Below are 13154 nucleotides of genomic sequence, written 5' to 3' on the forward strand. Positions count from 1 at the left end.
AGAATTTGCCACTGGTTCATGTAGTAAAGTTAAGTACAACTCAATGTTTCTACCTCTGCTTCTCTTGTCTTCCTTTTCTCTAATACTATCTATTGCTCTGGCAGTAACAGAAAGTTTGAATGGGACAAGAGGCATCTAAATTAAGGAAAACTATTTTGCTTCTCACATATCTCTTAAACAGCACATTTTGAGGTGTAGCCCATCAGCATCTGCTTATTTGCATATTCACAATGATATTCACACTATTATCTTAACTCTCTTTTAACAGACTAAAACAATCACTTGATAGTCCATTAAAAAAACCCACAAACTAGAAAGTCACATCAGATGGAAAGCTAATTAGCTATACTGTTTTCACATTGCGTGTGTACTAATCAGGCATTTGTTTAATATCTGCAGTGCTCAATTTTTTGCCTTAATTATTTCAGATTAATTCTTTTTTGTTAAAAGCAGTTATTAAAGGGGCACAATGTGGGACAGATGCACTGCTGATTCCTGATTCCCTGCACTTAAGTGAGCCTTTTGCAATCTGAATTCTTTCATCTTCTCTGAGCATGTGCCTATAGCTAGTCCTGAGCAGATGCAAAGGTTATGTCAAGATTGCTTTGCAATGCATTTGAAATATTATATGTAAAATTAATAAGACAGTATATTTCAGGTACCAATAAGAAATTCCTAAAAGTGCTGATATGATTTATTGTCTCATGAAGAGCCTTGGATTTTATTATCATATTGCCTGATTATGATATCATGAGAGATGATATTAGTAGATAACCTTAAAGCAGGGACTGGGAAACTGCATTTGGAAATTTGTAATATTTAAAAAGTCATCATATTTGATAGCCCAAACTTGAGAACAGAGGCGTTATGGAGAGTTATGCAAATTAAAAATTATTCACTATGTATATATATATATTAAGTGGCAATATATCTTCTATTTACTTAAAATATGAATCAGTTAATTAAATTTCATTTATTTTCACCTGTACTCACCATATGTTAAAAAAATCATAGTAAATATAATCAACCCCTTCCAAAAATAGGGTTTATTGGGTTCACAGCTGTGAAAATGGTATTATTTTTCCTTCCTCCCCAGTGATTGTTTTAGCCAATCTAGATTAATTTTGGTCAGAATTGCAGGTTCATTGTACCTTTGCAAGCTATACACTTCTAAACACCACATTTCTTTTTTAAAATAATTTTCTAGTTAACTAACCCAACAGCAAACCAATGTGAAGCTTTTTGTAGACTTTATCCTACTAATCAGGGATATTCACATTCCACTACAGAAAAACTAAATAACTTTGAATACAGTTTACTGTCTTAGATTCTCTTTGTAGTTTTCAAAGTATATTACCTTTCTCAATTCTGAATCATTTTAGAGTTCAAATACATTTGGCTGCAAAGGTTTGAACAATGGATGATGGACCTGAACTGATAATAATATTATTTGGCCAGCCCTTAAAATCCACTGGCATGTTGTTGACTTTGTAGACTTGAAACTGTTGACTGGAGACGGTGGATTCACTGGCTTTGGCTCTGGTGGATGCTTGTTGGTGTTGCTAATAAGTTCCATAGTTAGATGGAGGAGTCCACCTTTGTGATCATGACATACAATTAGGAATATATTCAGTATTGATTATTTGAAAATTTCATTTTTGTGACCATGTTATTCTCTATTAATTATAGTTCCTGTCTATTGTAATTATAGCTGTTTATGACTATCATAAAAGAATTTGTGATTGTGAAAAACATATAGTCATTGAATATTTGTTTTTCTTGCTTCATTAGGAGGACATAACATGTTTGAACTCTCCTGCTTCAATTTCAAAATTATGAGTGAATCACTTTTCCCTTCTAATTGGGACACCTTTGTTTTAAAATAAAAAAGTCTTTATTTTGATAAATTCACAATAACATTACATCGATCTTTCAATACCACTATATATACTGATTGTAACAGGTTTGACATTTCAATGCAAATTGGTTCTTTAACTTAAACATGGATTTGGCTTAAAGAATTTTGAAATGTCCTATTAAAATGGGAACAAATGATGGCTTTGGCTTGGGCCAAAGTACTGCTTGTTACTCTCTGTACAATTATGTTAATTATATTTTGTTAAAATTCCCAGAGGCCTCAGCTCTAAACTAAGGGCCAATATATAGTTGTTATTAATTGTAATTAATATTGACTACTTGTATGTGTACATCTTCCTTTTTTTTTTTTTTTTTACAGTTACATTTCAAAGAGGAGATGGAGGACTAATGAGCAACGGAAGGTATGCTAAGGAGATTGTTTTTTTATTATTATTGTTATTTTTAATCAGGACTGGAGAACTCTATAGTAAGAGGCTATTATTGTAATAAATGATCACTTGTAAGTCTGAGAATTCTAGGAGGAATTAAATGGCTTACCACAAAGTTTAATGATCTGTCTGTTGTGCACTTTAGAGGAATCAAGTCCAGATGTTTCATATCTCCCAGATGCCCCTAAAGAAATTAGTAGTAAATATCACATGGAATGTGTTCATTTGTTAGCAGGATGTTTATTGCATTAATTAGACATTAGCAAATGAAGTTGCTGTTGTTTAAGACTCCTTATTGGCTCTCACTAAATTGCTGTGAGTGAACAATTACACATAATCGATCACAAAGTAAATGATTCATGGATGATGAATAGGCTGTAGATTGATAGGACTGGATTCCACAACTTTGGATACTCAATTGAAATTGATAAAAGCTGATAACAAACTCATATATCCTCATCTATTTTCCCTTTGCCAATATGGAGATTGTAATTAGGCTCTGGTAATAACTTCCAATCTCCCATTTAATCAATATTTTAGCAAAAAGAGATTAAGCCTAATGAGAGTTAGTGGATATAGCAAGAAAGCAGTTGGGTCTTCTTATTGCGGTTTCCATAGAAACACATGTTTCTCTTAGGGATTGTACCAGAAGGGGTCTATCAAAAAAAAAAAAAAAAAAGTGTAATGATTATAGATGTTCTACTCCCTGCTAAATATGATAGTAATCTGGAAAGGAATCAGGATCCCATCTTTTATATTAAAGGAGGAGTTCTTTATAAATATGATGTGAAGGAAGTTTTTCTCATAGACTATACATACTCACATGCTGGATCATATCACAGTGTATCTTTTATTACCCTTAACAAAACCCTTAATATACCCTTAATATTTTGCAATTTAGAGAACTTGGAAATATGCTACTGATGGAACAGTACAAATACTGTTCATTAATTTCCCTTAAGTTCCTTGCCTCCAAATCAAGCATGAGGGCTCATAACAAGGGTTACAGCCTAGAGTGCACAGACACATAAGGGAGCTGCAGAAATTGAGGAAAGAATAGCCCAGAGTCTTAGAAATGGCTGGCATAGAGCTGTCACTTTGAGCAGTTGTTCTTTTGAGGTGCCAAATTATCATCAAACCTTGCTTTGGGATCCTAGTATGTAAATGAGTCCTACCAATTTCAGGACAGACACCTGAATTCATTTGGACATCGAGAGAATACCTGGCAAGGACTTTCTGCTTCCACTGTTGGGGTTGATCTATGTACAACCTTAATGAATTGCTGGAGTTCTTTAATTCTAAGAAGTCTACATATATAAATTTGAAGTCAGTTAAAAGCCTCAATTTTTTAACCATTTATATTGCATGAGACCAGTGTCAAAATCTTGCATTGAGCTCCATGGATTGATTTCCTTGTAATTTCTGTTTTAGCCGTCCAGGCCTTCTAAATGCTGGTGATCCCAACTATCCATGGCTTGCTGACTCTTGGCCAGCCACAAGCTTGCCAGTAAATAATAGCAATAGTGGCCCAAATGAGATTGGAAATTTTGGCCGTGGAGGTAAGTTGTGCTTTTTAAAATAATGTTATTTGAGTTCTTTCTTTTTTTTTTTTTTTTTTACCTTCCTGGATTTTTTTAAAGACACATATCAGAGAGGATTTTCTCTCATAATTCAAATTAGTGAAGCATATGCACTAACAGTGCTGTACATTTACCAAATATTTTAATGTAAAACTATTGTGTCTACATTACCTTGAGTAAAACCAAACTTTTAAGGAAGACGTTGCTAACCAGGTTGAATATTTGCTTCCAAGATTGTTAGTACAAGATTGCTGAACTCAGAAACTATTTTGCTAACTAGGCCTTGTGGTTTTGGAGCAGAGGTTTCTTTTCTCTGTCTCATTTAACATGTGTTTATTGAGCGTCTCCTGTGTACTTGGCACTATGGAAGACTGTAAGAATCTAATATTGATATAAAGAAGATGGTTCTTGCCCTCATAAAATATGTCATTTAAGAAATAGGCAATTAAGTTAATATGACAACATGTTGAGAGATAACTTTTCTGTATTTTCACACATAATCACTATTATTCAAAAAAAAGAAAATAAGACAAAAAGGTGCTAAGTACCCAACATGCTTAAGCTTTGAAAATTTCATGCCTGAGTCTTCTCCCTATGGGTTTGTAAGAAGACAGAAGTAACCTACTGTAAATAACTATCAGCTTCCCCTGACTTCACCTATTAATCCGGTCAAATAGGAGAGAGCTGGGTTTAGAGAAAGATGGGAGGAAGAGAGAACTCTCTGATCTCAGTGTGGCTTGGCAAGTTCATGTGAGTTTTCTATTGGTGGAAGATTGTACAGACATTAAATGTACTGAAGCTGCCTCTATGAACAGACGAATATTTAAGTTGATACCTGAAGGAAGCTTAAGAATGAGTCAAAAGTATGAATAAAAAAAAAGTGTGTAGTAAAGAAATTGCTCTATTTTAAGTTCCAGAAAGAAGAGAGACATTGACCTACTTCAGAAATGGGGGAATTTCCTAATGACTTGAGTGTAAAGTACGAGGACACAGAAAGGGTAGGAAATATAGGATGGATAACAGTGAACTTTTTAAGCCACATAAAGAGTTTAGACTTTATTGAGAGGTAATCAAAAGCCGTTGATGGATTTTTAAGAGGAAAATGCTGGGATCCAAGTACTGTTTTAAGTCATGCAGCCTGCTGCTCGATGAAGAATGGAGTAACAGTAGAAAATTGGAGTGATTAATTACAAGAGTGCTGTGATCCAAGCAAAGCTGGATGAATTCACTGTAAGATTTCTGCACTTTTAGGATTAATGAAGGAGACCCAAAGCTGTGTTACATTTTTCTGAGTCCACATAAGCCTTGATGTGTTGATTTCATGATGAGTATATAACCAGGTTGACTGAGAAGAATATTCTTCGTACATTCTCTTTAAGAATGGACTATATTTAAAATTCTATTTCAAATAATGAAGCTAGTAATTATTGCATAAGTCTGTATTCTGTCAATACCAACTATAAGAAGAGGAACTCCCCTTCTTTCTGCAAATAAAATATGGAAAATAACCATTCCTACCTCATAGGTGTGTAATGAGGATTAAATGGATGACTATATATATATATATATATATAAAACATATATAGTAATCCTAGATATATATATATATATGTTTATATATAAGTTTAGCACACACACACACACACACACACATGTGATTACTTTGTGCTAAACCTATATATATGTATATTTAGCATAAAGCTTGGCATACCATCAATGACTACTAGGCATCAGTAGAGTGAGAGAATGAGAAGTAAGTTACATGACTTCTCAGCTTCCTCTTCCGCTTCTGTAAGCCAACACACCCACTTAGGACTCTTAATTGCCCGGAGACTCTGATAGTGGCTTCCTCCCCTAAGTGACCTGACTGTGAGCAACTGTAGGCTATCACTTTGCCATGGGTAGTTTCCGTACCTGAGCACCTCCTCATCAGGAAATAAGAGTCTCCCTCCCCCTGCCACGTAGATTGATTTTGTCAAAAGGAATTCTGTTCCCAAAGATTTTATCAATCAAGGAATAGCTGCATCTTTTACCTTTTGTATTTTCTAGAAATAATATCACATTCTATTGTTATATCAAGAAGTCAATGCTTACAGATGGAGAAAATGATATTTTTTTTTCAGTTTCTACAGGCTACATTAACATCTAAAATGTCTCAGTCAAATTTAACCAAAAGGTATACTTGGAGATTTGCAAGGTTTTTCTTCCATTTTCACTTCACTTTCATGATGTGAAATATTTCACAGACGAACAGCAAGGCCAAGACAAAGTTTTTGTAGGGTTGACTGTATCTCTTATCCATGTAATAGTCATTTTAAGCATTTACTATGTGCCAGAAATACTGTTAGGATATTTTGTATATTTTAATTCATTTTGCCTGCATAGTAATGTATGAAATAGATAATCATATTTCCATTTTAAGGATCAAGAAACTAAGTTTCTCAAGATAAATAATTTGAGATCTGGTTGTAGAAAACTCTGCTTTGTATTATAAAGGTAAATTCACATGTATGACTACATAACCATATTCACTCGGAAAAATAAGGATAGATACTGACACTTTCCCTTTAAGAATGAAATGAAAATACATGTTTGAATGTAATAAAATAGTATTTGTAATAACATAGTTACTCATTATAGCACAAATCTACATTTTATCAAAGCAAACCATAAAAAATATTATTTAACCATTCAAGTCAGCAAGTGCTTACTCTCTTCAAAACACTGCGTGAGCAATTATGAAAATGCAAACCTAGCCCATATGCTCCTGTCTTCAAGTGACTTTATGATACTGTGAAGGAGACAGTCATTCATACAGATAATTATATAAAACAAAAGGAAATAAATGTGAATATAAGTATAACCAAAGGGCTGAAAAGCTACAGAATCAATTACCAATTCCAAGTAGAGGAAGTGTTTTTATAACTCATAGGTTTCAAACACAAGTGTTAACAAACACCAGTCAGACAGCCTAAAACATTAAGGATTGCTACATGAGGACTGTGATAAATGAAAATGGAAAAAAAGCCCTGCCTAAAGATGATATCACCTATTTAGGTCTAGCCTTTGGGGAGGAAGGCCACCTCAGAGTTTCAAATCACCTGATATTACAGGACCCTCCTTAACATCCAAATATTCATGTGCAATATTCCAATATTTCAATGTTAGAATATAATTCAGTTTATTTTTTGAAAATGTAGAGATGATCAAATCATATTTGAAGACAATATGCAGCCTAAAAATCAATACAGAAGCACTTAGACTTAAAGGCTAACTATAATTTCATGTAGCCGGGAGAGGAGAGATTCAATATCCAGAGCCATAGCATTAGTTATATAGCAATATTATGTAGGATTAGATTCTTGGACCATTTTATTTCATTTTTTATTATTTGAGCACACAGCCATTTGAAAAGCTTGCCATTGAAGGGGCTTGATCTTCACATCTAAAGCTTTGGAGAACTTCGAATTCAAAGTGTGTGAAATTGGAACGAAGTTAGAGAAGCATTGATATTCAGCTAATATTCATCAGTGAAAGACATGGTGGAAGTGGCAGAAACAAAAGTCTGAAAACTCACCCAGAGTCAAGGATCTTTTTCACCAATTTGGATATACTACACATTAAAAGTTTTTGAGAAATAAAAATAATGTTAACACTTGAGAATGCTGCACATTAACATCAAATTTTGTGATTAGTACATAGGTCAAAGAAAGAAGGGCAAGAAAGTAGTTCCAAAGTTCTGAAATTCAAAAATAATATTTGCTCATACAACCTGGTGAAATATTATAAATTTAAATATGTTTAACAATTTCACTGATATACCTTTAAGATACTTCACTATCTTAAGTACATATCCACTTAATTGTAAAATAATTCCAATTCAGAAACTTCAGAAAGACTTAAGTTATACCGTGTACAAACACATTATACCTTTCTTTCTACAGTTGCTAAAGAAGACAATTTTAGCATATGTAAAATTCGAAAGTAAAAGTAGTATTTCTATAAGAGTTTTGATTTCAGGTACTATTGGGTATCAGCTAATCTAAAAGTTTTAAGATAATTGAAAATGTCCTCTGATGAAGAAATGAAGTGATTTGATGACCTCAAGTCCCATGAAGTGAAGCTTTCAGAATATAGATTATTATAAAATGTACTGTATAATAATTAGATTCATTTTAACTCTACATGATTAAAAGTAGTGTTATTTAGTGATTTCTATTTTAGATTCACTTAGTATCTTTCTTTCAAAAAGGGAAAATAAGAGCTCAGGTGAGAGGTGGCAGTTCTGAATTATAAAGCATCATGTAAAAATAATTCAGCATACCAAAATGAAAAATGGACTGATTGATATTCAGCGTTGTTCCTGAAGTTTAATTTTACTCTTGCTGTATTACAACACGAAACTGTAATTCTCTAGTTTGGAGTTGATAGCACAAATTAAAAACTCACCGATCACTGAGATTGCTTTTTCTATAGTGAAATCCTGCTATGTTGTGAAAATGACTTATTCATGAAAATTTTCCTTTGTTATCCAAGAAAAAAGAATGTATTCCCCATTTCCGGAGCAATGAAATCACATCAGTAAGTGGCAAGTTAAAACTTCAAAAAATGTACTTCACAGTCAAGATAGTATAATTTTGGAAATGTTTGCATATTATATTCAGCAGTTGTAGTCTATGTCTCTTAGGATAAAGTGGAAAGAGATGTTTTTCATCTGTGATTTGTGGATTCACTATCACTGCTACTGTAAAGTGCTAACACTTTTATTGGTTCTGAAACAGAGTGAGCAACGGAAAGCATTTTTCAGCAGTGAAATATCTCAAACTTCCCATTCATGGTTGAAGGAAATGGGGGGAGGGGTGTTTTAAGCGGTGAGACGTGAAGGGCGAGCGGCAGGCCTGCCTGTCACTGAGGCTGATAGCTTGGCGATGGTTGTACATCATCTACCCTTCATTGGCTCATGAAGCCCATCTCAGCTGAAATGCAAACGTGCAGTGTGACACACTTATTTTTCATCTTCAACCCTGATAGTTTTGGGCTTCCGGTGCCTCATTAAATTGTTTCATTTCCCTATGTTCACCACAGATGTGCTGCCGCCAGTTCCAGGCCAAGGGGATAAAACAGCAACGATGCTCTCAGATGGAGCCATTTATAGCAGCATTGACTTCACTACCAAAACCACTTACAACAGTTCCAGCCAAATAACACAGGCTACCCCATATGCCACCACACAGATCTTGCATTCCAACAGCATACATGAATTGGCTGTCGATCTGCCTGATCAACAATGGAAAAGCTCAATTCAGCAAAAAACAGATCTGATGGGATTTGGTTATTCTCTACCTGATCAGAACAAAGGTAACAATGGTGAGTCAGGTTCTTGTGTCCTGAGGAGTTATTTTCATATCATTTGTGCATGAGATAGAAATTAGTATTTGTTGTTGTTTCAGTGATTCATTACCAGGTTTTCTATCTTAACTAACAAAAGATACTGGCATGTTTCCAGTAACTTGAATAATTCTTACCACCACCACTGCCACCACCACCGCCACCACCACCACCACCGCCACCGCCACCACCACTGCCACCACCACCGCCACCGCCACCACCACCACCACACACCAGCGCCAATCGGTTTCATCTTTTAGCTCCTTTTCAACATAATGATCAGCAATCCATCTCTTCCTCCATTAGGACAGGCTAGACAAAACATTCCTCCACTCTCCCACAACATCTGCTTTTGAGTTGCTAACTGCATGTTCTGCATGGGCTTGTGCTGTGAACTAATCACATGATGCCACTATGACCTCTGCCCTTTAACCCTTAGCCTTACTTTACATTCCTGACTACCGATTGGCTGAGGGATTGTCTAATAGAATGCCACACAACCAGTCTCAGGATTTCAGCACCACCAGCTCTCACAACAGCTCAGAAAGGAGTGGCAGTCTCTCAGGTTGGTCTCATCACAGTAAGGAGAAATATTTGTTTGTCACCAGCATATGACCTGTGTTCCTAACAACCATGAAGATATACTGAATCACAGCTCCTTGTCAGGCCTGTATCTATCAAATGACAGTAGCAGTTTATGCAGATGAAATTCTGCCTTAATGGGAGAAAGGGAAGAGAAAAATCACTATCCCCTTTTATATACTAACTATACAAGGATATATTTAAAGAAAAATTATGCCGTTCTACTAAATTCTATTTATTAAAGCACAAAGACAATTTTATAATGAAAAGATCAGACATGAAAGTCAATTCCATGTCATGAATACCAAAAGATGAATTCAACTATGATGAAAATGATTATGGAGTGCTTCATAATGTTAGTGTATCATTGATGTGACTTCCTATTTTTGGACAAGATTTCAAAATATCATATAATAGGATTTTTTATCTATTGAATGATATTCTAATGTACTGTACAAGAAATTTAATACGGGAGATTAACATTACTATTTAATTTTCAAAGAAATCATACAATCTTTGATATGGATAATTCTTTTACGGTATAAATTTTAATATGTATTTGAGACATAGCAGCCAAACTAACAATCTATAATGTAGGTATTATGTAGCGTAAATGGAAAGAAATACCCTTTACTGGACAGAAGTATAAACCTATTGTAATGACTTATAAGTGAAATCCTCCTGGCCCAAAGATCCTTACCTATAAAATGAGGCGGTTGTAGTAGACACACTCTAACTTTCAACCATGACATTTACATTGTATGGCTGATGACTTTGTGCATTTCTAATTTATTCCATGACCCCACTTGCTTAATTTGTTTGGATTAACTACATGCTGTTTGTTTGTACTGAGATTTTGTTTTATTTGTTTAATTACAGGTTATTTGTAAAAGATTATAGTGTATTATGGCATGTCACAGGCTACCAGGCATCAAGGCCATAAAGAGTTAAATTTTTTACATCATTAGGGTAACATTTTCTAAATTACTTTTCCTCAGGAGATGGAACCCTTTCAGTCTGAAAATGTTAATGCTCCCTCTTCCCTTCAAAATGAGTCATTTGCTCTTCTTGCCTATTGGTAGGATTAGATATATTATAGAATCCAGAAAATTTTAAACATCTGTTATGAATTTAAACGGGTTTAATAATATAGGAGAATTTTTTGAATGACCTTATATGTCATTTAGACTGCCATTTATTTATAGTAAGTCTCATAATTGTTCTGAATAATTAAAAAGTAATTTATCCTGGGCTTCTTTTTATTTTATTAAAGATATATAAAGTCACATGCAGTATGTAAAAATAAATCTAAATACTATAAGCCTAAGACTTTTAAAAATCTTTAAGATTACTAAGACTTTAAAAATCTTTCTTTAAGTATTCAATGTGTTGATTGCCACCACCAAGTTTTAAAAGTTATCTTTTGAGTAATTGTAAGCAGAACACGGTTCACGATAGTGCTTAGTGCTTTTTTGAATCCATTAATCTCCTGAGTGACATTTATATATATCTATGAATTATATTAACTACTTCATCTACATTTGAATGCAAAATTACTTAAATTGATGATAGAAAGCATTCTTTAGTAGGTGAGAGTGAAGTGATTATTCTCTTTTTAGTTTAGTTCAATTGAGTTTAATATTAGAGTTTTGTTTTATGCTTGTAATCATAGGTATGTTTCCTAAGGCTTAAATTTAAGATCAAACCACCTTGTGGATAGCTAATCATATGGTATTATTATAAGATTTTCTTAATTTGTGCATAGCAATGTAAGCAATTTAAAATAGTCATAGTGAAATATTTGAGTGAGTGTATCACCTTCTTTGAAACACTTATAAGTTATTCAATACACAAGTTCTGAGCACTTCCATTAAAAATCTCATCACTGAAAACATAAAATCACCAGCCTGAGCAACATGGTAAAACGCCATCTCTAAAAGAAATGCAAAAATGAGTCAAGTATGCTGGAGCTCGACTGTATTCCCAGCTACTTGAGAGGCTAGGGTAGAAGGATGCTTGAGCCTCGAAGGTTGAGGCTGCAGTGGATGTGATCACACCACTGCACTCCAGCCTGGGTGACAGAGTAAGACCCTGTCCAAAGGAAAAAAAAAAATACACACACACACACCACACACACACACACACGTTATATACTCCTAAATTAAATATATGTGTAATTCATTAAAATATTTTCTCTTAAAAGATAATATAGGCAATTCTCACCTTAAAATGATTGAGTGTTCTTTGTTTACAAGTAACAGCAATAGACTGTGGCTCACTTCACTCAAGATTCAGATGTCAGAGAATGTAAGTGGCTTTGGTTCTGTCATGTGCTCTCCACCATGCTATGAGCCTACCGCTTAGCTCACTGCTAAAAGAAGTAAGGTGTGTTGATTAGTAATCCTACCCATACTGCCCACAATGAGAGAGCAGAAATATTCCCCAAAGAAGTGAAAGTGGATGATGGATAGAAAGCCCTCACAAATTTCTTTTGTGAATCACCTCTGTTTCCAAAATACATTTTTAAATCTGTTTGGAAGAGTAGGTAATAAATGGAAAATGAGTTCAACAGAATTCAGGGCTCTAGAAGTAGTAATTTCCAGTAAAAAGCTGCTGCACTCCGAATTCTGACTTTTCTCTTACTGAGTGACTATAGACCACACGACACTTGGAGTGAACCTCAGTTACTTCATGTATAAATGGAGATGCAAGAACTTGTCTATTTCTGTCACTCAGTTCTGGTGGTGATCACCTAACATTTCTAAAGGTACCATGGAAAATGAAATACGTTTTTTTAATATATAAATAAATAAGGAATAAAGGAGGTGTAACTAGAGAGAAAGCTACAAAGACAAGTAGCTTAAACTATTCCCCTTTTAATCATTGAAATGGAGTTCTGATACTACAGCAGAAAAGATGGTCCCTGTGTTATAATTTTGCCAACTCATCAGGAAGCAAAAGGATTCATCTACCTTAAAGAAAACCATTACAGATTTATAGTAAAGCAAGTTTATTCTTATTCTGAGAGTCAGGCTGTTTGCGGGCTACTCATTGGGCCTGGAGAAGTTGGGAGTAGCAAAAGCTTTAGAAATCGAGAGGAGCTCGGTTTGCTCTAAAACAGAGGGTGTGGGAAAGGAAGAATATGTGATATTTATTGAATGTTCGGTATATTCTGAGCACTTGATATGCATTGTCTCTTGTAATTCTCAAAACAAGTCAAAGAAGTAGTAACTTTATATCTGTTTTACATGTGAAAATGTAGGCAGTAACTATTGAATAACTTATCTAGTAAGTGGGA

General features: G+C 34.4%; 1 protein-coding gene across 15 annotated transcripts in view; it reads left to right on the forward strand.

Moving 5' to 3' along the window:
- ROBO2 (roundabout guidance receptor 2) overlaps positions 1–13154 on the forward strand; it is a 1318500-nt gene that overhangs the window by 1261686 nt on the left and 43660 nt on the right. For 9 of the 15 annotated variants that reach the window (XM_032276618.1, XM_032276619.1, XM_032276626.1 and 6 more), the window contains 4 exons: positions 2237–2279; positions 3738–3865; positions 8972–9253; positions 9714–9839. In XM_032276618.1, the coding sequence (XP_032132509.1) occupies positions 2237–2279; positions 3738–3865; positions 8972–9253; positions 9714–9839 (579 nt within the window). The remainder of the gene's footprint in view (positions 1–2236; positions 2280–3737; positions 3866–8971; positions 9254–9713; positions 9840–13154) is intronic. The other 6 variants (XM_032276623.1, XM_032276630.1, XM_032276632.1 and 3 more) reach the window with 1 other exon arrangement.

This window comes from Sapajus apella, unplaced genomic scaffold (genome assembly GCF_009761245.1).
Source record: "Sapajus apella isolate SASKATOON/1434 unplaced genomic scaffold, GSC_monkey_1.0 scaffold8, whole genome shotgun sequence".
Classification (NCBI taxonomy): Eukaryota; Metazoa; Chordata; class Mammalia; order Primates; family Cebidae; genus Sapajus; species Sapajus apella.